The following is a 25,820-nucleotide window of genomic DNA, read 5'->3' as shown; positions in this document are numbered from 1 at the left end:
GAAGTGGTCCAGGCTCCCAGACCCAGAAGAAGCATCACTCCCCATCCTGTCAATACAGTCAAAGGCTATCTGGGGAGTCACAGCCCAATCTAGCAAGGTTGGAGTGCAGAGTGAGGGAAACCCACGGTGGCCAAGAGGGGACAGGCCTCAAACCCAGATCATGTCAGGGCTGGGGGGACCTCAAGGTCTTTGAGTTCAACACCCTGACCTCATTTTACAGGCTGAAAAACTGAGGCCAGAGAAGTAGGAAACTTGTTCAGGGTCACACAAAGAGTAAGGCAGAGCAGGGGCTAGAATTCAGAGTCATTCATTCACTCTCTCAAGCATTTATTGAGTATCTGTCCATCAAGTACCAGACACTATTCCCTGTAGGGGATACAGGGCAAGTAGACCGCATCCTGGCCCCCATGGAGCTCATAGTTTAGTAGTGATGGGTGGGAAGAAAACATACAAGTGAGCTCTATTGATAATTTCCATCAATAAAATAATGCAAAGGAACAGACACCTCCCCAGAGAAGGTAGATGAATGAAAAAAGAAAGGTGAAAAATGAAAATGTGTTCAACATTGTTAGTTATTAGAAAAATGCAAACTAAAGCCACAGTGAGATTCTGCTTCATACCTATTAGAATGGCTCATTAAGACAACTGACCGGGATGTGGAGAAATTGGGACATTCACACTCTGCTGGTGGGACTGTACAATGGGACAGCCATTTTGGAAAACAGATTGCAGCTTCTTAAAAAGTTAATCATCGTTAACTACCTTTACACTCCTAGGTATTTACCCAAGAGGAAAGCAAACATAGGTCCATCTAAAGACGTGTCCCTGAATGTTCACGGCAGCTTTATTTATGATTGCCCCAGAGTGCAAACAACCCAAATGCACATCAACGGGTGAATGAATAAGCACACTGTGGTACATCCATATATTCAGTATTCATGAGATACCACGCGGCACTACGAGGAAATGAACTGATACACACAGCAGTATGGCTGAATCTCAAAATACTTGTGCTGAGCGAAGAGTCAGACCAAGAAAGAGCGCATACTAGGATTCCATTTATAGAAAACTCTAGAAAATGCAGACGAGTCTGTAGCAACAGGAGCGGATCAGTGGTTGCCTGGGGGTGGGGAGGAGGGGTCGAAAGGGACAGGAGAAAACTGCTGGGGGTGAGGGATATATGTCCACTGTCTTGATTGGGGTGATGGCTTCCTGGGTGTGCACATATGCCCAAACTTATCAAATGGCAGGGTTTTTTGTTTGTTTTTTGTTTTTGTTTTTTTTTTTTTTGGCTGTGCCGTGCAGCTTGTGGAATCTTAGTTCCCCGACCACGGATTGAACCCGGGCCCTCGGCAGTGAAAGCACTGATTCCTAACCACTGGACTGCCAGGGAATTCCCAAAGTGTACATTTTATTATTTTTTTACTTTATTTTATTTTTTTAAGAACTTTTATTGAGATACAATTGACATACAATAAACTGCATATATTTAAAGTGTATAATTTGATATTTTTTTCTTATTAGGAATGTATATATGGCAATTGCAATCTCCCAATTCATCCCACCCCGACCCCCCCCCCCCGCCGCTTTCCCCACTTAGTGTCCATATGTTTGCTCTCTACATCTGTGTCTCTATGTCTGCCTTGCAAACCGGTTGATTTGTACCATTTTTTCTATATTCCACATATATGTGTTAATATACGATATCTGTTTTTCTCTCTCTGACTCACTTCACTCTGTATGACAGTCTCTAGGTCTATCCATGTCTCTACAAATGTCACAATTTCGTTCCTTTTTACAGCTGAGTAATATTCCATTGTATATATGCCAAATTGTACATTTTAAATATGTGTCGTTTATTGAATGTCAGTTACAGCTCAGTAATGCTGTTAAACAAAGGGAGACCCTCCCCGCTCCCCGGCCGGTATAACATAAGGGACTGCGAGAGAGTGACTGGGCGAGTAGGAGGCCCCCAGAGGATGTGGCCTTGAGCTGAGAGCTGAATAATAGGAAATGAGCCGCGTGAGGATATGGGGGAACAGTGTTCTGGATGGTGGAAACAGTGGGGAACCGGAGGAGTGAGAAGGAAGGCTGGCGTGGCCAGCGTGAGCAAGGGGGGCGCCTGCTCAGTGCGGGAAGGCAGACGCGGCCCGGCACTGTCTGGTTGTGCTTTCCTGCCCAGGCTGGGGGGCGGCCCTGCTTCTGCTCCGGGAGGCCAGGGACTCAGAACCCAGAGTCTCTGAGAGTAGAGGGAAGCGGTGCAGGTCATCTGGGGTCAGAACAGCCAGATTTTCCTTGGGGTTGGGGCTCTGACGGGCCACTGTCTGACCTCAGGTGAGTCTCGAGTCTCTGGGCTGCAGGTGCCCCCCGCCCTCTGGAGCACAGCAGGGGTACAGGGCAGAGTAGAGGGGGTCGCTCTGGGAAGCTGGGCAACGGAGCCCCCAGAGAAGCTGTGTCACTGAGCCCTGACCCTCCCTCTCACTGGGGTGGGGAAAGTGGAGAAGCACGTGTCAAGGAGCTGCCCCAAAGGCGGCTGGGAATGGGCGGAGTGGGGACCCCCGTGTGATAAGGCTGTAAGTGGGGGATGGGGCGAGTATGAAACAACCAGGGGAGGTTAGCAATCTTGCGCCCCAGAGGCCCCAGAGCAGCGCATATCTAGGTCCTTGGAAAGACTGGCGTATGGGCCCGAGGTAAGGCGTGATGGAGGGAGCTGGACCAGCTGATGGCAGACGGTGACGGAACCCTCGGCTCTATGAGCTGGAGGTGAAGCCTGCCTGGCACGGGACCAGGAGGTTCCCTGCTCCAAAGTCCTATGGTTCCAGCAGACACAGAGGCCCCAGGGTAGGAAGAAAGGGTTTCGTTGTATCCAGGCTTTGTTCAGGGTCGGAGTCAGTCTGGGGTCAAGGCCAGGGTCGTGGTGCTGGTGGGTGAGGCTCAGCCTGGCACCTGGACTGGGCAGGGACTCGGGCTCAGTAAGGGTGAAGTAGATGCAAAAATTGTATCCACACCAGAGGTCATCGGGGTTGAAAATTGGCACACAGGGAACAGTCACCAGAAGTTGAAAAGCAAAATCAATAATCAAGACACATTCGAACAAGCTTTTTGTGGCCTTGTAGCCTGTATTGGGAGGCTTGTGCTATGACGAGGGGAAATAGAGCCCAGGCTCAGATCTGGTTTGCCTGAGTGACCGCAAAAGGAGCTTTCTCGGCTGCTGCTTCCGTGTGTGTGTGTGTGTGTGTGTGTGTGTGTGTGTGTGTTTCTTGCTGCCACTCAGTGGACAAGCCCATTGTTGCCAGAGTGAAGACCTAAAGCTGAGTATTGAGCACAGGCGCAGAGGAGCAGCCCAGAGAGGGAGAGAAAGCTTGTCTGCGAGGAGCGGGGAGGGGGGGGGGGCGGGGGAGCAGCTGGAGAGACAGGGATGGGGAGTGGGCTCGGCAGAGAGGGCAAGGAAGCCAGGGAAAATACGAGAAAGCAGAGAGGGAGAGACAGCAGGAGAGACTCAGAGAGGATGGGAGAGAGGGACACATACACACACTCACACACACACACACACAGATACACAAACACAGACACACATGCAGACGCGCCAAGAGAGAACCAGAGAGAGTTGAAAGAGAGACAGTGACCCAGAAGGAAGAGATCAGAGAGAGCAAGAAAGACCTGCAGAGATGGAAAGATCTTGCAGGGCAGGCACCCAGAGAAAGAAAGAGAAACCCAGAGAGGGAGAGATCAAGAAAGAGACACATCTGCCCAGAGGGAGGAGAGAGGCAGGTTCTGGGCTGAAGACAGAACAAGAGCAAAGAGTCATTGTGGTTGAGGCCCAGAGGGAGGGACAGACATGGCAGAGAGCCTGAGACAGAGAAACACAAGGACCCAGATCCATGGAAAGGGACCTGGTCTGAGTGGGACAGAGTCGGACATCAAGCAGAGAGGAACACAGGGAGAGTCTGAGAGGAGATACATTTCCTAGAGAGACAGACAGAAGACCAAGAGGGAAAAATGGAGGCGGGTCATGTGGATACAAGGAAGAGGGAAAGATGCTGAAGCCTGTGCACGTTCAGACCTCAGAACCCTGGGAGCTCTCGGGGTTCCGATAGCCTCACACACACCCTGGATAGGGATTACGCATTGTAGAAAAACTGGGATCTGGGGTGTGTAAGCACCTGCTGTATACCTGGCACTGGACCAGGAGCCCCAGCCCACTCATCTGACTGTGTCAATTTTCCATTGTGTTCTTCCACAAAACTGAATTCCTACAGGATGGAGATCGTGCCTCACACTGCATACAGCAGCTGCTCAGGAATCCATCCGTTGTAGAATGAATGTTAAATGAACAAGCAGACAACTGCCTGCTTGGGTAACTGAGCCAGGAGACATAGACACTCAAGGTGGGCTACAGGCTGACCCTGAGGACCCCATTCTGGAGCTGGGACAGAATGACATAGGGGCAGACAGCTGCCTAACTGAGTGTTGGGGCATAAACTACATGCTCTGGTGGTGGCGGTAATGGTGGTACCATCCTCTTCCTGTGCTGTTATCCACATCTGTGCTCCTACTGTGCGCTAGTCATGCTTATAGACACATTACCATCATTATCTCATTATCTTATTTAATCCTCACAGCAATCCTGTGATGTGGGCATTACTGTGATATCATTTTATAGATGAGGAAATGGAGGCTCCTAAAGCATAAGTTACTGTCCAAGGTCAGATAGCAAGCAGATGGTGCATCCAGGATTGAAAAGAGTCAATCTAACACCAGAGTGGAGCTCTTAACCCCCTGGTGATCCTGCTTCCCCAAGAATAATACTACCTGATATTTGTTTACAGCATTTTAGCTTGTGCAGCCTTTTCAAATTTACTGTGTTATTTGACCTCATGAAAGTTTGCTAGAAAGAGTCGTGGAACCAGAACTGTTATTCCCATTTAAGAAATAAGAAAATAGGAACAGTTGTGGGACATCTGTGAAGGCACAAGCTCACATGTAGCAGCTCAGGACTGGAACCCAGTCAGGGCTCTTCCCAGAACACAATGCTGCCTAGAGGTGTAAACCATGCCCAGATGGAACACACCAGGTTCAGGAAATTGTCTGTGTGTGTGTGGTGCTTGGGCAGCCAATACAGGATGTCCAGGGCGAGCAGACCATCAGGAGGGCAGGATTTTAGGACTCTTGAAATAGTATATCTGGGTTTAAATCCTGGCTCTAGCCAGTTACCTTTGGCAAGTTACTGAACTATTTTTCCACGTTTCCTTCAGTCTCCTAAAATGGAGATAATAATAATTGTACCTTTTTAGTATTGTTATGAGAATTAAATGAATTCATAGTTGTAAAACACTTATAACAATCTCAGTGAATAGTACGGATTTGATAACTGTCATTAAATAGATCACGTAAATAAATCAAATAAGGCAGGAGGAGCTGTCCTAGCCAACAACGGAGTCTGGATTACCCAGATAGAGTGATTCAGAACTCTGGACAGCTCCTTGAGCTGCAGATCCACCATATTGGTTCCATCTGTTCTGTGCAGTTCTTTGGCTGTGAAATGGGTCTTATCCCTTTATTCTCGGTTATGATGAGCTTGAGGATTCTCCTCACTACCCTTTAGCGTCTGTTCTATGAGAAAAGGCACAAAGCTCTTCACTACGAAGGCTTGTTTCTTTAAAGAGAGAGAGGGGACATTCCTGTGGGTTTGTTCTTGAGGAAATGTCCCTTTCTGGGAAGAAGAACTGCACCAGATATATGTAATTGATGTGTGGGACCCAGGGGCTTGTGTTCAGTGTGGTTAGGGAATATGACCTTACCAATTCCTCTAAGCTCAGACCAGGAAAGGGCAAGGATAGAGACAGGGCTGAGGGGAAGACTAGAGGGAGCATGGAAGCATTGAGAGGTTCATAAGGTTGAGATGTGGGCTAAGAGTTCCATATAGCTCAAGGCTTGCGTAGGGGCAGAAGTCTTCTGCTCTCTGTTACTCCAGAGCTTCTCCTACCCCACTCGAATCCTGATCTGCTCACACACAGATGGCAACTCATGCCTCATGTGAAGAAATAACCTTAATGTCTCCCATCTACAAGCATCCCCTAAGCACCAAGACCTTTAATCCTCACAACGACTCTATGACGTAGCTAGTCCCATTTTACTGATGGGAAAACTGAAGTTCAGAGAGGCCAAGCAACTCACCCAAAGAGAAACTGCTATCTAGTGGTAAGGCTTTGCTTTTTCTTCCCAAACACACTGCCTTTCAAGAAATACCACTCTTAGTGCTAGGAATAGAGTCTTCTCTGAGTTTTCTGCCTCTCTCATGACTGTTCCCTCATTAATTTCTTTTGCTGTAACATGGGGAGGTCCAACAGGGGACAACAACAATGCCCCTTTTTAAAAAAAATTGATCACTATTTTTTTAAAATAAATTTTATTTATTTATTTATTTATTTATTTACTTATTTACTGGCTGCATTGGGTCTTTGTTGCTGTGCGTGGGCTTTCTCTAGTTGCGGCAATCAGGGGCTATTATTCATTGCAGTGTGTGGGCTTCTCATTGCAGTGGCCTCTCCTGTCGCAGAGCATGGGTGGGCAGGCTCAATAGCTGTGGCTTGCAGGCTCAGTAGTTGTGGCACATGGGCTTAGTTGTTCCACAGCCATGTGGGATCTTCCCGGACCAGGGCTCGAACCCATGTCCCCTGCATTGGCAGGCAGATTCTTAACCACTGCACCACCAGGGAAGTCCCAACAATGCCTTCTTGCAGTGAAAAATTCCTGGATGTCTTATACCTATCTGTAACTATAGACACCTTCAATAGTTGAAGTCTACCTCAACTCAAGGGAAGAAATAAATACTCCCTGAGATACAGGCTCCTGTTATGGCTACCTCTCCACAGCCTTGCCTGCTCACACACATCTCTGCTTCTTTCCACAGAGGAGGTGGCTGAAGGGAAGAACGCCATCCTCATTGGGATGAGCCAGTGGAATTCAAATGACCTGGTGGAGCAGATTGAGACCATGGGGAAACTGGAGGAGCAGCAAGGTGAGAGTCTGCTTCTCTCCTGACTGGGTGTGTACATATGTGTGTTGCGGGGAGAGGGGGCTTTGAAGCGATGGCAATTGGGGGCTAGAACCTGGGTTTCCTTATGAAGACTCATCTCTCTGTCTGGGCACTCCACCTTCAACCCCTGAATTCTGTAACCTGCAGGAATCCTCCTGGGGACTTCTGCAGGGTTTTCTGTGGCAGAAAAGCTCTAGCATACGTCAACAGAACTTTCTTTGTTCATTGGATGACCACCCAGGAGCATGGGTAATTAAGGGAAGGTGGCAGGGTCCAGGCTCCTTGGACTGCCAGGCCTATGGTGTTGGAATCTGCTGGTTAAGGTAGGGTAGCAATTGGAGGAGCCTTAGAGAATGAGCAGGGGAGAAGGGCAGCAGCTGGGAGTGTAACTTCCTCTGGTTGAATTGTTGAAGAAGAATGTGGCTGGGGATTTGTCCAGAGGCTTTTTAAGGAGGAGAGTTTTGACCAGGAGCTTAATCAGCAGACAAAGCAGACATATTCTTTTAGGCAACCATCCTTCTGTCCATCTGGCCATTTCGCATCACAAACCGAATGTTCTTTGAGCACCTACTATGTGTAAGTGCTTGGTAGGAGGGACCAAAAGTGATTTCACTGAGGCTTCTGCCTTGTGATGCGTCACACAGTGTAAGTCAAAACATAAGGGGGTCAGCCCTTAAGATGATGGTTGTTGGGCCCAGAGGGGAAGGGCAGGGATTTTAGAAGGCGGCAGGGGAAGCAGGAAGCTTGCTTCTTAACAATGAACCTATGGAGCCAGGCTTTGAAAGGCAAGTGGAGGATGGAACCAAGGAGCTCGTAAAATCTGAGATGACATATGGGGACCCTGAGGCTCAGAGAGGGGCTGTACTTGACTAAGGTCACACAGGAGTGAGGAATAGAGCCGAGGCTAGAACCCTATCCAGGATCCAGGGTGCCTCTGCTTCTATTAGCTTTCTCTATCTGTCCTCCTCACTCAATATGCCACTCCTCCTACTTCCCCTCTTCCTCATCTCCTCTTTTCCTTCCTCTCTTGGCCCCATCATTCCTGTCGTGGTCTGGGCCAGGCTACCTATCAGGAGGTGCTCATCGAGACAGTCCTGGCCCAGCTGAAGAGAATGACCATCTTAGTGCTGGCCATCCTGGTGGCAGCTGTCTTGTCCCAGCATCTGTTCCTTTTCTTACCCTCCCCCATCCCTGCCTCCTTGGTTCAGAGCCCACCCCATACCAGGTTGCCCATCCTGAGAAATGGACAGACCTGGGATGACGGTTCCACGTTACAAATGAAGCACCCAAGTCTCGGAGGAGCTGCATCTTGCCCAAGGTCCTCCAAGCTGGGGGCAACATCACACCTAGATCTCTAGCCTCCTGATTCCCAGGCCGGGGCTTCACCTCCCAAATTAGGCAGAGGCTCGGCGCAGCTCTGAGCCCTGGCAAAGGCAGAGCCCAGCAACCCAGAGTCTTAAAGGCAAGGCCCTCCTGGGCCTCTGTCACATTCACAGAAGGAGTGGGCTCTGAGTCTGGTCCCAAGACCAGTCCAGAGACAATTTTCCAGTCTTCTCTGACACACATTTGCAGAAGGACCCTTTGTCTGCTCTTTCCTTCACCCCAGGAATCTGGAGAGGGCCCAGGAGGGGTCATGGACTCCAAGTGCTTCCCCGGGGCAATGCTTGAAGTGACGAAAAGACAAACCCAGACTTGTACTCACCACCCATCTGGCCATCCCCTCCCATCCCAACCCGCACTTGTCTGCCAAAGAATGTGTGACTCAGACACAGTGTGAGCTAAGGAGGTGGTGAGTGAGAAGCAGTGTGAGCTGGGAGGGCAGAGGAGGAGGAAGCAGAGGGAGGTTGATAGGAGAGGCTGAAAGCATAGCTTTGGAATCTAAGAGGTCTGGGTTTGAAACTTGGCCCTGCCACTCTGTGGCTTTGTGGCCAGGAAAGTCACATCACCTCTAAGAGCCTCAGTTTATTCATCTGCAGAATGGGGCTAGCACACAAATTGTGCGCATTAAATGATCTGATACTTATAAAGTGCTTCAGTGACTGGTTATTATAATGTGGAAAGGAGGAAAGAAGAATTAAAGATCTTGCACAAATACAGTTCTAAGAAATACTTCATGGAGCTCATGAGAGGTTGGATTAGGGGCAGTTGCTTGCCTGAATCTGAGAACTGATGCTGTTTCCTCCCAGTACAAAATGGGGAGCAAGAGGGAGAGAGAGAGGAGGGTGAGGAAGAAGAAACCAGCCGTGTTTCTAGCTCCTTCTGAGTCCCATTCCGCTATGCATTCTGGATGTGAATTCCCACAACATGGCAGAACACACACGCCAATTTCATTCATTCCAAAATCACTTTTGGAGCTGAGACATGGGCCCAACCCAAGATGGTGGGGAAATAAGGACAAGCAGGCTGGCCTTGTCATCCTTACAGGAGCTCACAGCAGAGAGGAAGAGGGTCATGGCCACGGCCACAGTGTAACAAGACAGGTTGAGTCAGGGGCCTGAGGAGAGAGCCTCTGGGGACCCTTCCGGGGAGAGGAAGTTCTGAAAACACTTTCTGGTAAAGGCTGCAATCAAAATTGGTGGTATAGACCTCTACCCCTGCCTCCTTCAACATTCCTGCCCTTAAACGCAGGGCTCACTCCAGAGACACCCCTGTCCCCCCGTCCACACACGCACACCATGGTTCAGGCCCTGGCCAATCACAGCCACCCTTGGTGATGACCCCCAAGTTCATCTCCAGCCAAGACCATCCCCCTGGGCTCCAGACTCATATTCTCAGCAGACTCCTACTTTCCTCTACCCGGGTGTCTCAAAACTACGTCGTGCTCTGCAAGTTCCACATGGAGCTGACATCTTCCTTCTGAACCTTGATGATGTTCTATGACCCATCTTTGATCTCAGTCATTTAGAGTCTGTGTTGCATAGATACATTCAGGCTGCTCGGGTATCTCCAGTTCTTCAGGGCGCTAATTCCGGTGCGTGTGTGCGCGCGTGTGTGTGTCATGCACATGTGTACCTGCTGCACACATGGTATCTGTACCTCGTGTGTTTCGTTTCTTCATTTTTTATTGTGAACTCATCTTGGTCAACACCCTGCCCTTTTCTTTTCTGTGGGAATCCTGTGTCCCCCAGGGTTTGAAAATGTCCTTCTAGAGATGTCTTGTGTTTCTACCAGGCCTGAGTGTGTCACTAATCGTGGACATTTTATGTGCTAAAGTTAGAGCTCTGTGCTTCCATTCTACGTGAGTGATGTAAATTTAGACCCCACATCCATAGGTGGCAAGGGCTCAGGATTTTAATGACTCATGTGTGACTTTTTTCTTTCCCACTGTCTGTGAATGGTTTTTTGGCTGCTTCCCCAAAGGAGTTTTTTTTTTTTTCCTTTTCTTTCTTTTTTTTAATGTTTCTTTATGGGTGGAGCAGCCCTTCACGGATCCCTACTACACAGGGGCTCTTCCGCAGCTCCTTGCCTTCCCCAGGCGGAGGCCCAGTCTGTGGGGTTAATAACAATACTGTTCTCAGTCTCTAACCCTGGAGCCTGTATCCATCTGAATCTTCCAGGGTCTCCTCTACGTCAGCTTCTGCTTTGGTGTCGGAACTGTAGTTCCCTCTTTGCTTCTGGTACTTGTGTATTATCCATCCTTTATTTTGAGCTTGGTTATATATTTACATTTTTTCAGATGTTTATTGCCCAGTATTTGAGTGGAAAGGGACCCTTCAGCATCAGCTCAGTCCACCTTATTTATTGTTCCTATTTTTATTTTTATAATTTCTGTCTTGTTATTTTTATCTAACATTTAAAAAAATTTGATAAAATATATCTGATATAAAACTTACCATTTTAGCCATTTTCAAGTGTACAGTTTAGTAGCATTAACATATTCACACTGTTGTGCAGTCATCACCACCACCCAGCTCCAGAACTTTCTCGTCCTCTCAAACTGAAACTCTGTCCCCATGAAACAATAACTCCCTCTCCCCTCAGTCCCTGGGAACTGCCATTCTACATTCTGTTCCTCTGAATTTGACGACTCTAGGTGCCTCATATAAGTAGAACCAAACAGAATTTGTCTTTTTATGTCCTGCTTGTTTCACATAGTGCATCTTCAAGGGTCATTCATGCTGTAACATGTGACAGAATTTTCTTCCTTTTGGGGCTGAATAATATTCCATTGTATGTATCTACCATGTTTTGTTTATCCCTTCATCTATTGATAGACATGTTTTCACCTTTTAGCTATTGTGAATCGTGCTGCTGTGAACATTGGTGGACAAATAACCATCTTATTTCTTGAATACACTCTTATTGTAAACAAACAAACAGTACAAATAAACCAATCTTCCTCATCTACTCCTTGCAGACCTCACTTTAGAGTTTATCAACGGAGGCTATCTCTCTAGAGATAGATTATATTAGATGTCATTGTTCCAATGTAACTTTTTTTTCATTTAACAGTAGATCTAGCAGAGCTTTTCATATGAGTATTTATAAATTTGACTTTTTTTTTTTCTGGTCGAGCTGCACAACTTGTGGGATCTTACTTCCCCGACCAGGGATCGAACCCGTGCCCCCTGCAGCAGAAGCGTGAAGTCCCAACCACTGGACCACCAGGGAATTCCTTGACTTATTATTTTTACCTGTACCATAGTAGTCTCTACAATAGATGTACCATAATTTATTTAACCACTGTGTAGTGATAGACATTGGAATTTTTCATCATTAAAACAATGATACATGGGTTAAGAGTACAAGCGTTGAAACTTGTAATAGATATTGCTAGACAGTTTTCCAAAAGGACTGTGCAAATTTATATTCACACCAGCTGTGGATTAGGTGAGCCATTTCCCCACAATGTCACCAGACTTGATATCATCAAACTTTAAAATTGTACCTGATTGATGGGAGAAGACATTTTCTTGTTTGGTTTTGTCCTTACCTGATTGCTAGTGAGAGTGATCATCTTTTCATAAATGTGTTGACCAACTCTATTTTCTTTTTTTCTGAGTTTCTTAATCATGCTTTTCATCTTCTATTGAATTGTCTTTTTTTTAATTGGTTTTTCCGTGTTCTTTACCTATATTCTGCATATAAATTGTCTGCTATGTATTTGAAATATTTGTCTCTTGAATTCCTACAACTTGGCTGAATTTTCTTATTAGTTCTAATAGTTTATCAGTTGATTCTCTTGGTTTTTTTTTTTTAGGTAGAGTGTCAGATTGTTTACAAATCTCAACAGTTATATCCTTGCCAATATTTACCTGGGTTACTTATTCTTCTTCTTAAATTGCATTGCACAATTTCTCCAGATAGATGCTGAGTGGCAAGAATGATTCAAGCTTTCTTATTTGATCCTGATTGTAATGCTGTAATCCCCTCCCCCATCTCCCCCTCCTCTTCTCCCCCCCCCCATCGCCCCCTTCCACACTCCTCATTCTTCTCAATTAAGTATATTGAGATATGCTTTACATTAGGTAACATTCACACCCCACCTCCCCTTTTGTTTTGACCACGTGTTGGCCTGTGGGATCTTAGTTCCCTGACCAGGTATTGAACCCATGCCCCTGCGGTGGAAGCACAGAGTCCTAACCACTGGACTGCCAGGGAAGTCCCAGCATTCACCCTTTTCAGTGTATGGTTTTTACTGCTGCTCCTTAAATTCCATGACTTCCTCTTGAATTTACTTCCTCTGTTAACTAGAATATCTCCTCAAGTAACTCTTTCAGGTAGGAACCATGGACAGCCATTTTCTAAGTGCTTGCATTTCACAGCATGTGTTTATTTTGCCTTCTCACTTGAAGGCAAGTTCGCCTGCATTCACAATCATATTTCAAACTGTCACTGAAGACATTCTTCATGGCCTTCTTGCATTTAGTGTTGTTGGTGAGAAGTCTGAGGCAAATTTGTGGGTAATCTGTTTTTCCCTCTTGTTGAAGCTTTCAGTTTTTAAAAGCTTTATTCTTTGCATTCCGAAGTCACAACCAAGTTTGCAGATGAGGTTTTGTTGTTTGCTGTGTCTGAAACTTGTGTCTTCTTTTTTCATTACTGTGAGATTTTCTTTCAATTATTTCTTCAAGTATTTCTTTCACCATGTTTTCTCCTTCCAAAACTTTTATTAGATAGATGCTGGAACCATGTGTCAACTTGCCCTGCCTATTCTTATTTCTTGGTTCTCGCTGGGCTCTGGAAATAGTCCTTGGTTCCAATTAATCAACAGTTCACCAATTTTTCTCTTTTTTAACTGTTTCCATTCTTCTGATCAACTCTTCTGTGTTGCGCTTTTTTGTTTGCTTGTTTTGTTTTTTGAAACAATCACCTTTTCATTTTCATGGATTCTGGTTGGTTCTTTTTCATAACAATCTGATATGGATTCATAGATGCCAAGACTCATTCTATGCTTTTTAGAGTTTTTATCTTCTTGTTCTTTTAAGTTTCAGAGTTTTCTGGTAAGTCAGAGGTGGATGGGAATAGACCACACACACTTCAGATTGGATTAGTTAGCCAAAGATCCCTAAGTGAGGTTATAACACAGAGCAGGAGTGAGCTTGGTTCTAATTGTCTAAGGAAGCACATAGCTGTCATTAACATTGTCCAGGTAAAGCAGGTCTTGCCAAGTTCTTTTTAAAATTGAGACATAATTCACATATAAAATTCACCCTTTTAAATCATGCAGTGTAATGGTTTTTAATATATATAAAAAATATATATGGCTCAGTAATTGTGGTGCGTGGGCTTAGTTGCTCTGTGGCTTGTGGGATCTTCCTGGACCAGGGCTTGATCCCATGTCCCCTGCATTGGCAGGCGGAGTCTTATCCACTGTACCACCAGGGAAGTCCCTTAATATATTATTGAAGTTGTGCAATTATCACTATCATCTAGTTCCAGAACATTTTTGTCGCCCCCCCCCCCCAAAAAAAAGCCCATACCTATGAGCAGCCACTCCCCATTTTTCTCTCCACAAGCCCCTGGAATTCCATATACATGGAGTCAAACAATTTGGTCTTTTGTGTCTGATGTCTTTGTCTAGCATAATGTTTTTGGGATTCATCCATGTTGTAGCATGAATCAGCACTTCATTCCATTTTGTGGCTGAATAATATTCTATAGTATGAATATATCACATATTGGTTATCCATTCATCAGTCAATGGACATTTGAATTGTTTCCACTCTTTGACTGTTATGAATAACACTGTCAAAAGTATTTGTGTACAAGTTTTTGTGTGGCCATGTTTTTCTTTTGGGTGTACAGTGCATGTCTATGAGTGGAATTGCTGTATCATGTGGTAACTGTTTAACTTTTTGAAGAACTGACAAATTCTTTTCCAAAGTGCCTGCACCAATTCACATTCCTACCAATACTGTATAAGAGTTCAAATTTCTCTACATTCTTGCCAACACTTGTTATTGTCAACCTTTTGGGTAATAGCCATCCTAGTAGGTGTGAAGTGGTATGTAATTGTGGTTTTGATTTGCATTTCCCTAATGACTAATGACGGTCAGCATATTTCCATTTCATTTATTGGTCATTATACATCTTCTTTGAAGAAATATGTATTCAAATCCTTCACCCATTTAAAAACTGGGTCATTTGTATTTTTATGGTTGAGTTGTAAGAGTTCTTTATATATTCTGCATGCTAGACCCTTATCAACTATATAATTTACAAATGTTTCTCCCACTCTGTAGGTTGTCTTTTCACTTTCTTGATAATGTCCTTTGGAGCACAAATTTTAAAAATTCTGATGAAGTTCAATTTATCTATTTTTACTTTATTTTTTATTGCTTTTGGTGCCATATCTAAAAAACTATTGCCTAATGCAGGTCATGAAGATTTACCCCTATGTTTTCTCTTAAGAGTTTTATAGTTTTAGCTTTTATATTTAGGTCTTTGAGCCACTTTGAGTTAATTTTTGTATATGGTGTGAGGTAGGGATTCACCTTCATTCTTTTGTATGTGGGTAACCTGTGGTACTAGCACCATTTATTGAAAAAATTATTCTTTCCTCCATTGAATTATCTTGGTACCCTCGTCAAAAATCAATTAATCATAAACATATGGATTAATTTCTGGACATTGAGTTCTATTCCACTGATATATATGGCTGTCTTTATGCCAGTACCACAGAGTCTTGATTACTGTACACTTGTAGTAAGTTTGAAATCAGGAAACGGGAGCCCACCAACTTTTTTTTTGCAAGTTCTTTTCTTGCAAGTTTGTTTGGCTCTTCTGCATCCCTTGCATTTCCATATGGATTTTAGAATCAGCTCATCAATTTCTGCAAAAAATCCAGCTGGGATTTTGATAGGGATTGTTGTTGAATCTTGTAGATCAATTTTGGAAGTATTGCTAGCTTAACAATATTAGTCTTCTAATGCATGAACATGGAATGTCTTTCCATTTATTTAGGTCTTCTTTAATTTCTTTTAATGATGTTTTATAGTTTTCAGTGTACAAGTCTTATACTTGTTTTGTTAAATTCATTCCTAAGTCTTTTATTCTTTTTGATGCTATTGTAACTGAAATTGTTTTCTTTCTTTCTTTTTTAAATAAATTTATATATTTATTTATTGGCTGCATTGGGTCTTCGTTGTTGTGCACAGGCTTTCTCTAGTTGTGGTGAGCAGGGTCTACTCTTTGTTTTGGTGTGTGGGTTTCTCGTTGCGGTGGCTTCTCTTGTTGCAGAGCACAGGCTCTAGGCACACAGGCTTCGTAGTTGTGGCACACAGCCTCAGTATTTGTGGTGCACAGGCTTAGTTGCTCCATGGCATGTGGGATCTTCCGGGACCGGGGATCGAACCCATGTCCCCTGCATTGGCAGGTGGATTCTTAACCACTGTGCCACAAGGGAAGTCCCTGAAATTATTTTCTTAATTTCATTTATACATTGTTTATTGGAAGTGTGTAGAAATACAATTTATTTTGTATCCTTCAACTCTGCTGAACTCATTTATTGGTTTTATTTTGGGGGGATTCCTTAGGATTTTCTATATATACAGTCTCCAAATAGAGGTAGTCCAATCTGTCCAATCTGGATGCCTTTTATTTCCTTTCATTGTCTAATTTTCCTGGCTAGGTTCTCCAGTATAATATTGAATAGAAATGATGAGAGCCAACATCTGTCTTGTTCCCAATCTTAGGGGAAAACTTTAGTCTTTCTCCATTAAGTATGATGTTAGCTGTGGGTTTTTCTTTCTTTTTTTGGTAGTAGTCCTTTATGTGGTTGAAGAAATTTCCTCCAATTACTAGTTTCTTGAGTGCTTTTATGAAAGGATGTTAGATTTTGCCAAATGCTTTTTCTGTATCTACTGAGATGATCATGTGGTTTTTGTCTTTTATTGTATTAATAGAGTGTATTACATTGATTGATTTTCATGTATTGAACAATCTTTCATTCCTGGGATAAATTCCATTTGGATCTTGCCATGTGACTAATCTTTTATGCTCATAGTTTACATATCTCTTCCAGAATAATTTATACTAATAGTCTATGAGTTGTCACTCAAGAGACTCTTTACAACTAGGGCCCTTCTTGTTTTTAAAAACAACCTTAGTGTCATCAAAGCCATATTCTCATAGAGACAAAGGGAGCAGTTGCTGCCTAGGTGTCCCTGACCAATTTCTCTGCCTCCAGCTTTCCAGAGAGCTATTTTTTCCCTACCACTCACCCTCTTACTCTAGTTTATATCCTTATTTCTATATATATGGTTCTTAAAGAGTGGTCCCTGAACCAACAAAATTAGCATCACTTGGAAACCATCAAAAATGTGAATTTTGGACTTACTGAATCAGAAATCAGTAGGGCTCAGAATCTGTGTTTTAAGTAGCCCTTTAGGAGATTCTGTGCTTTCTAAATTTGAGAGCCATTCATGATGATGATACTAAGTTGGTTGGAGGAATGCACGGATCCATTTTCCTGTACTCTGCTTCCTTAAGTCATTGAATTTGATATCTTTCTTCCACATTGTTGGCTTTCCTCTTATATTTAGTAATAATTGGATACGTACTCCACTTTGGGTTTGCAGTTCCCTCTTGGCCTCTCTCTGAGTGATGCAATATGTCTGTTTACTGCAAGCTGCTGTCATCTTATTATTGGGGAGGATAGGTAATGCTGTGGGGTCAGTTGAGCCATTAGCTTCTGCTTTGCTCCTCTTGGGTATTTTCAGCCCCCCCGATGGCCCCCCACCCTAAGTGTCCTGTCCCACAAACTTAGCCCTTCTCACACCTGGGGACAGATGCCTCTGCTTGGTACAAGCAGGGATTGGTGGGCGAGGTCAGGGGGGAGCCCAATTACCTGGCTTCTCTACCATGGAAGACCAGACAGTTGCAAAACCTTCCTTTGCTTCTATGTTTTCCACCCATGACCCTGCCATTCCCTCTGAGCTGCCCCTACCTTTGGCTCCAGGCCTTCCTTTGCAGGGTTGAGGTTATGGTTTCCTCTCTCCTGGCCTGGTTTTATGGGCATTTGACCTTTGCAGTCACACAAGGCTCCATGCAGAGCAGGGTCTCACACTTGAGTTTATGCTCTGCTGCTGCCATCTTGAAATTCTTAGTCATTTTGAACAAGGGGCCCCATAAACTATGTAGCCAGTCCTACCCCCCTCCATCAGATCTCTCTGCCTTCTGCCTATTTTACGAAGCTACTAAAGATTACTTCATATAAAATAGTTAATGTCATTTTTTTAGGGATTTGGGACAGGAGAAAAAGGCTGGATCACGTTGCCAGTTGGCCAACTTTATCCAATCCTACTGTGTTGCTTCAAAAATATAAATCCAGTAATATCATTCTGCTATGGAGTTGACAACTAAGTCTTTGTTGCCTGCAGAAGGAAATTTAAACCCCCCACCCTTGCATGTAAGGCCATCCTGGTTCTGTCCTTCTTTCTAACAATTATAATTGTCTAGGGTTAGTAAGTTGCCCATCCCTGCAAGAGTCAAACAGCCCTGGAATGGCTACCATGAGGGATGTTATATAGGGGCTGTCAGGTCATTGCTAAATCTGGCGATCTCAAGGCTCTCTCTACTCTGGTATTCATGACTTCTGGGCCGTACCTCCCCTCTTCCGTTCATGCTGTGTTCTAGCCAGATGCGCAGGGGCATTTGCTGACTCTCAAGCCCACCTGAGCTCTGCCTGCTTTTCCCCCTGCTTTCCCCTTGATTTCCTCTGCAGCTCTTGTAATCCCATGCACTTCCCCAGGGAGCCTCCCCCATAGCCCAGCCTCTCCCAGAACACCTCCCTCTTGTCCAGCATAGCTTACTTGGGCTGCCCCTGCAGCACTGACCCATCTGGTTACAGCTGTGCCTCTCTGGGTGGTGGTGCTTTGCCTCCCTTTCTGAACCTGAAGCTGTTTACACATCCATGCCCTCCCTCCCTCACTTATGCATTCAAGACACATGTCCTGGTACTTACTATGTGTCAGGCCCCATGCCGGTCAATGCTGGGGACACATCGATGACTCAGAAATGGACTCAGAATTGACCGGCTCCCAGACTTGGGGGTGGGGCGGTTGCAGGCCAGTGAGCTAATTACTCTAACAAGAGTGAGGACGAGGTCCAGAGGGATCAGAGAAGGACGTAGAGCTGGAGCTGAGATATGAGGCATGAAGGAGGCCTTTCTGGGCTCTGGAGGGACCCATGAGGGTGCAGCAGGCAGAGGGAATAGCAGGTGCAAAGGTGTGGAGGGAGGTATGAGAAGGCAGGGAAATTCGAGGAGCTACACAGAGTTCATCTTGTCTGAAGTTGGGATCCTAGGTGTTGGGCTGGGTGGTGGCCAAAGGGGAGAAGTGGTAGGCGTGGGGAAGCTGAAGCTGAAGCCGTTGAACATCAGGAGTGCCCCGGGGGACCCACGGCATAGTTTAAGTGGCAGTGACAAGCCACGTTTTAGAAAGATCATTCTGGAAGCCAATGTAGAAGATTATAGGAGGGACCAGGGAATGAATGTAGACAGGGTTGTGATGGGGTGGGTGAGAGGCCATGAGGGTGAATCTTGACCTTGCAACTCAGCAGAGGCTCAGCATCTGGGGAACACCCTGAGCAGGGGGAGTGTGTGGATTTTTCCTTCTCAGCCCTAATTCCTGAGCTGAGTGACCAGGCTGGCCAGAGCCTGCTTCAGGCCCCCAAGACCTGGCAGATCACGGGGCTTCAGCGGCTCCCATTCCTGCTCCATGGGGTCTCCCCAGACCCTTTCTGGCACATCAGGAGGAGAACTCCTGATTCCTTCTTCCCCAAGGCCCAGTCTGCCTGAATAGCTCCCCCAGAAGCCACCCCATCCTCCCGTTTCAGGTGTCTGGTGAAAATGCTTCTGTTCTTGGCCACACATTTCGCTTCTCTGGCTCTCAGGGAGCTCACAGTTTGTTGGAAGGGGGTTTGAAGAGGAAATATAAAATCACTTAGGAAATCATGATCGGGATATGGAAGCATCTTCTTGGAGGAAATGATGGGGCTCAGATGTGCGGGGGTGTGAGGTTGGGACAGGCAGGATTAGTGGCCGACAAAGGCCCTGTTCCTCCGGTACCCAGCACTCTCTGTGCAGCCTGCCGTGTTCGCAGGAGTTGCTGGCAGCTTCTGCATTTGCAGACAGCTCCAGCTGAGGCGAGGCTGCGGGGCCCAGGGGCCCTGGAAAGCTTAGGCCAAGTGGGGTCTCATTTAGGCAGCGGCAGAGGCAGCTGCACATCTGGTTAATCACCCGCATCCTGGGAGCCTGCTAATCAGGAAGCCGGCTTCACTGCATTTGCCCGCTGTTGGCTGTGCGGGACGGCAGAGCCGGAGCCAGGGACTGGGCAGGGGAGGCCAGCTTCCTGCTGCTCGGACTCTGCACCTACCTTGTCACACAGCAAGCTCCTTCTTGTCCAGGTCGGTGGCCTTGCCAGGCCCCTTGGATGCCTGGCTCATGCATCGGAACTTGAGGAAGCACTGGTCAGCTCCAGCCTCTGGGTGCTTTTCCCCAGCAGCTCGCACAAACAACCCTTTCTCCACTCCCCTGCTCCCTACTCCTCAGCCCCTGACTCCCCACTTCAGGAAGCCCTGCCCACGCTGCCCAGGAAGCCCCTGCCCTAGAAAGCCCCCTCCCCCAATAGGGGGCAGAGGTTGTGGGAAGAGCGCCCAGCAGATGTGGGGTGCTGAGACGGACCAGATCTAAAATTGGGTAGGTGGGACTTCCCTGGCGGTCCAGTGGTTAAAACCCCGTGCTTCTACTGCAGGGGGCATGGGTTCGATCCCTGGTTGGGGAACTAAGATCCCGCATGCCATGCATGTGGCCAAAAAAATAAAAATAAAAAGTAATAAGTAAATAAAATTGGGTAAGTGACTTTATCCTTCTGAGCCTCAGTTTCTTTATCTGTGAAAGTGGTCTTTTCCTCACAGGTGTGAGATCTCAGTGATCTAACAGGTGGGAAGGCACTGGGCAAAGCACAAAGCTCCTGCAGCCCAGGGACAGACTTTCTGGCTTCCGCAACGGAGCCTGCACGTGTGGGGCCGGCTCTGACCTCCCTAGCATTCTTCCTTCTACCCAGGGGACACCGTGTGAGTCCTGTGTACCAGCATCTCAGTGACACTCCCTCCTGACTTCTTTCCACCTCCGCACCCTAGCTTCCCGCCCCCAGCTTCAATGCCCCTACCAGCCATTCTTGCCCACTGAAATCCTGCCCGGGCTACAAATCCTATTTCCTTTCTGGGAATGAAATACTGCTTGGTAGCAGCATCTTGTAGACCATCTAGGTGAGTGGTTCCTAGGGCCTGGCATGAGAGCAGGGAGCTGATGGACCAGACCTGGCCCGTCACCTCCCCGTTCCCCAGGGTCTGACACAGGACAGGCACTAGAGACACACCAAAGGTGTACTTGTGGTAGTCAGGGCTGTGACCAGTGCTCTGAGAGGCCCTGGGTTTGGGGTTTAATGATCTCAATTCTGAACAATTGTATGTTCCGATCTGTGTTTCGTAAGTGCCGCCGGATGGGGCCGTGGAGCACGTGCCAGGGCTGGGGGCTTGATTCACGTGTGGGGCTGCCTCCCTCCACCCCCTCCCTGCCTCCCAGGATGGGCTCTTGGCCTCCCACTCTCCTGCCTTCTGCCACCCAGCTTCCTCCTCCCTGAACCTGCCCAGGGACAGCTGCTGTCCTCCCTACCAAGCAGGGGCCTGGGTGCCAGGAGGGTTGGGGTCAGAGGCCTGGAGCCCAGTGTCTCCGGGCAGAGCAGCCATCCCCACCCTGGGCTGGCAGTGCCGCGGTGCATTTGGTGGGTGACTCAGGGAGAGCGGGGCTCCCAGCCACCCCATCCAGGGACCTAGAGCATTTCGATGCGCAGGCTGCAGTACCCTTGGGGGTCACCTGCCTGACCCGGGGGGTCAGGGCAGCAGGCAGTGGGATGGATGGTCGTGTGGCCCAGCTTCCCTGCTCTTGGTCACGGCACGGTGCCGCTGTCTAGTGGCTGGTGGGAGGGGGACACTGGTAGCTGATGGCCCGTGTGCCTGGGTGCCAAGTTGAGGAGAGGGGGCCCCCGGGTGCCTGTGAGGCTCTACACTCACTGCTCAGGAAAAAATGTATTTTAGTACCTGTAATAGTGTTGTTTTTTTTTTTTTAACAAGGGCCTCTGTGTTTTCATTTTGCACTGGGCCCTGCTCATTATGCAGCTGGTTTGGGGTGCAGTAGAAGTGGAAGGAGACTCAGATTTGGAAGAGGTAGTGAACCTCTCTGCCTCTCCAAGCTGCGGTTTTGCTATCCGCTGCAGGCCCCGCTCCCCACGCCTGCCTTTCCCTGGGCTCACCGTTCTGCGAACACGGCCTCACGGCCCCACTGGCTGCCTGCAACGTCCTGCACTTTCCTCTCCCTGTCAAAGCTCTCTTTGCCCCGAGGCTCTCAAGTTGTGGCTCTGCCTCAGGTTCCCCAGGGTCCCTCGGTCAGAGTGGGTCTCTCCCTCATCCTCTCTCATCTCACCTTGACTTTCTCATCTCCACGTCCCCACAGCCCCTGGCACAGGGCTTGGCAGATAGATAAATAGAAGGGGATTTGTAAGTGAGTGTCTTCATCTCGATGTTAGGCATCTGTCCTGCCGGCTGGAGGAAGCTGACTTCCCCCGTGGACTCGGACACAGTGCTCGCGTTCGGTCCTGACCTGCGCATCTAACATCTGACGTGGGGTCTTCCTTGCTCTGTCCGCATCAGCCCTGCTCTGGCACCCGGGGATGTGGTCCGCGGTCACCTCATCATGCTGGCAGGGGGCTACTCTGCAAGGGTGCCCAGGCCTCTGTTTTCCACCTGGGCCCCTCTAGAACACAGGCTCAGCATGACCCCCAGGCCTGGGGAGCACCGTGAGCTGGCACCCAGCACCAACCATTGAGTCTCTCCACCCAGCTCCACCTGGAGTCGTGATGGTGACGAAAGAGACAAGGCCTTGAGCCAGTTGTTAAAATAAGTAAATGAATCAACAATAAAAGCACTCCTCACATCTCGAATGTCTACTGTGGGCTGTGTGCTAAGGGCTTTACACACATTAATCATTTGAGATTCACAATAACCCTCTGAGGTAGGTAGCACTCCTATACCCATTTTATGGATTAGAAGACTGAGGCATGCAGAGGTTAAGTAACTTGTCCAAGATGCATGGTTACTAAGATATGAATCCAGGTGTTTAACCATAATACAGTACAACCCAAGGGCTTTCAGTACTTGTAGGGTCCTTAGAGAGCATTGGACCCACACTGGATTGTGGGAATGAGGCCCAGAGCAGGAGAGTGACTTGCCTCAGGTCACACAGCAAGTCCATGGGAGCCTGGAAGGAGATTTCAGCTGACTCCAACTCTATGGCCTTTCCGCTCTCTACTCCTGCCTTTGAGTAGGGGCCCTGATCCCATGGGGAAGGGAGACATTAGGATTTAGGTGACATGAGCCGTGAAGGCAGCCCTGGCAGGCAGAGGGCTGCAGAAACAGGGTGATGGATTCTGGTGCATGGCATCTGCTATGGTTCATTCCCTTGGAAAGGAGTTGCCCATCAACCCCTGGATGGTTGGTGGGGATGTGGTGGCATTTCCCACACTGAAGCAGCCCTGGAGTCTGCAGGAGCGGGACTGGCAGCTTTGCATGAGGGAGGGCACGCAAGGCCCCTAAGAGAGGGCTGGAGGTGGCTTCTCTGTGTGCCCTGGAACCTTCCTCAGAGAACTGGGGTCCTTGGGGAAGCTGCGGACACGTTTTCTCAGGGAACGAACTCAGACTTGCTCAGGAAGCCAGGGGGCACCAGGCCTGGTATCTGTTTGTTCTGCCGACACGGTCAAGGTCAGAAGAGGGGGTCCTACCTGGGCAGCAGGATCCTGCCTCTAGCAAGAGTTTTCAAGCTGGAGGCAAGACCACTACCTTGCTTGGCCCATGCCCTAGACTCTAGTCTGGCCACTTTTGTGCCGTCCCCCGGCCCAGGGCTCCTGTCCTGGCAGAGCTGGAGGACCCTTCAGCAGGGTAGAGTGAGACCTTCCATTGGAGAGATGTGTATAACTGAGGCCCCAAACATGGTGCCAGAGAGCCAGGGCTAGGACTCCTGATGCCAAGGGCTCCCCCTGGCTGGAGATCCTTGAGGGGCTCAGATGGAACTGCTAACTGACTGGGCTCCCAGTGGGTGGAGGTCAGCTGAGGGCCAGGGGTTCCACTTCTCAGATTCCAGCCTCACTCTGGCTACAGGGAATTTTCTAGCTCCTGGGGGTTTGGCTTAGGTCCTTTTCTGAGCCTTCTAGTCAGGTGGGGTGGGCTCGAGGGGAGCATTTTAGATGGCAGGGAACTGGCCTTTGCTGAACCTGACCCTGTGAGGCCCTTGGGGTGCAGAGCTGACCTTTGAGGACAGAGGTCCTGAGAATCGAGGCCTTTGAGGAAGAATCAAAGCCTTCACGGTAGAGGTGGTCCCGGGGTTGGTTCTCAACCCAGCCCGCAGCCAGTGTAAATGCCGGGGAGGTGAGTGTCTGTTAAGAGCAGCTGTTCCTTTGCTGCCACTGGGTGTGTAAATCAGAAGGTTCACCTCTCTGGAGAGCAACCAGGCAATAGACATCAGGAGCCTTAAAAGGTTTCTACCCTTTGACCCAGAATTCTCCTTCTGTGGCTGTATTTTAAGGAACTCATAAAACAGGCAAAAGGAGCTTCAACCACTAAGACGTTTGCTGAAGCAGTAATTATAGAGGTGAAGTGTTGAAACTTTCTGCTAATAAGAGAATTTTAAAGTCAACAATGATGTAACCTCTCAACAGAAGATTCTATAGCCGTTGAAGTGATGTTTACAGAGGTTTCGTTGCTTTATGTACTTGTTCCTGCTTCCACTTGAAGTACAGAAAGTATGTTTTGTGTTTCTTTAACCACTGTGATACTTTCCACGAGTCAGCCATTGATCTATTTGTTGGAAATACCGAGATTAATGACATACTCCCTGCCCACAGTGAGCGGACACGATCCCAGTTGGCCCCAAAAAACGTGTATGGAAAAGAGCCTGGAAGGAATGACAGAGAAGAGGGCCAATAGTGTTCCCTCAGTCATGAGATTATAAGGAATCTATTTCCTTTTCTATGCTGGTCGATGTTTTCCAAATTTTCCATAAGGAGCTTGTGTTACTTTCATAATTATAGAAAAAAGCTTCTCATCAAAAGGAAAGAGCCATTGCAATAGTTCAAGGAGATGGGATGGAGTACTGTATTTGGGGAGTGTGTGTGTATGTGTGTGTGTTTCATTCATTTATTACTTCAACGAATATTGACTGAGACGCGCTGTTCTAGGCCTGGGAACACACCAGTGAACAACACAGAAATACCTTCCACTGGGGAGTCCAAATCTGGTGGAGAAGGAGAGAGTAAGGAGGAGAGAAGGAGGCAGACCCCAGAGCTCTGTGACTGACTGAATGTGGGAACGAGGCCGGGGAAGGGGTCATGGGCGATTCCCAGGCTTGGGGAGAAGGTGGTGCCGTTGTTGAGGTGGGGACTTGGGAAGAGGGACCGCAGGACGTGCTCTGTGGTCGTGGTGCGCGTGTGCTACCTGCTGAGCTGATGTCCAGGAAGCGGCTGGGGATGGGGTCAAGGACTTGGGAGACCAGAGGCAGAGATGTCCAGTTGTGTGCAGGGCCAGGGTGACCCTCAGAGGTGGGCGTGAGTGTGGAAATGGGCCACCCCGGGTAAGCAGCTGCTTCATGAACGTGGGCAGAGGTGAGAAGGTGGCCAGGACACGCCTCTCCAGGCAGTGGCATCAGGACTCCAGCTTTGTCACGTGTGAAGGGTATAAAGAGCCGTGAGCTGGAGGTGGCAAGGGCGGGGCAGGGCGTGAGGCGCTGGGGGACCCCTCTGCCCACCCCTGGCTCGGGGAGGGGGCAGCTGGAGAAGAGGGGCTGAGGCGGCCACAGTGGCCGACAGTGACGGGGAGTGTGCTCACCTCTCTTCTCTTCTTCTGCAGGAGAAGGCAGCGTGCCGTGCACATCCAGCATCCTCCAGGAGAAGCAGCGTGAGTTAAACCTGGTCCCCAGGAGCCTTTTCTTCCCCTTGGATGGGTTTAAGCTCCTTGGGCCTGGGGTCCCCTCCCAGGGGGTGGTAGGGTCTTCAGCACTGTGCAGGATCAGAGGGCTGGGGCCACTCTCTGCCCCAGGAGCTGAGCTCCACGGGTTCCCGGGTTCCCACATGCTGGGCAGCTCGGGGGTCAGAACCAGAGACAGGGGCCTGAGGCTGTGGGCCAGGAGGCTGTGCCCAGCAGAGCAGGTGGAACCATGGAAAGCCTCGTGTGCGGTCTGCTTGTGGGCAGAGAGGGGGGGACGGGAAAGGGGAGCAAGCCCTCCTGAGCCTTT

The 25,820-nt window shown here is 48.0% G+C and overlaps 1 protein-coding gene across 4 annotated transcripts in view; it reads left to right on the top strand.

Annotated features, from left to right (window-relative positions):
* Window positions 1–25,820, top strand: part of LOC130839852 (membrane-associated phosphatidylinositol transfer protein 3) — a 106,332-nt gene that overhangs the window by 17,103 nt on the left and 63,409 nt on the right. For all 4 annotated transcript variants that reach the window (XM_057714430.1, XM_057714432.1, XM_057714431.1 and 1 more), the window contains exons 3-4: window positions 6,914–7,021; window positions 25,436–25,483. In XM_057714430.1, coding sequence (XP_057570413.1) covers window positions 6,914–7,021; window positions 25,436–25,483 — 156 coding nt within the window. The remainder of the gene's footprint in view (window positions 1–6,913; window positions 7,022–25,435; window positions 25,484–25,820) is intronic.

Source organism: Hippopotamus amphibius, chromosome 17, assembly GCF_030028045.1.
Source record: "Hippopotamus amphibius kiboko isolate mHipAmp2 chromosome 17, mHipAmp2.hap2, whole genome shotgun sequence".
NCBI classification, from domain to species: domain Eukaryota; kingdom Metazoa; phylum Chordata; class Mammalia; order Artiodactyla; family Hippopotamidae; genus Hippopotamus; species Hippopotamus amphibius.
The sequence above is the reverse complement of the archived record's forward strand: the minus strand, read 5'-3'. Positions and strand labels throughout refer to the sequence as shown.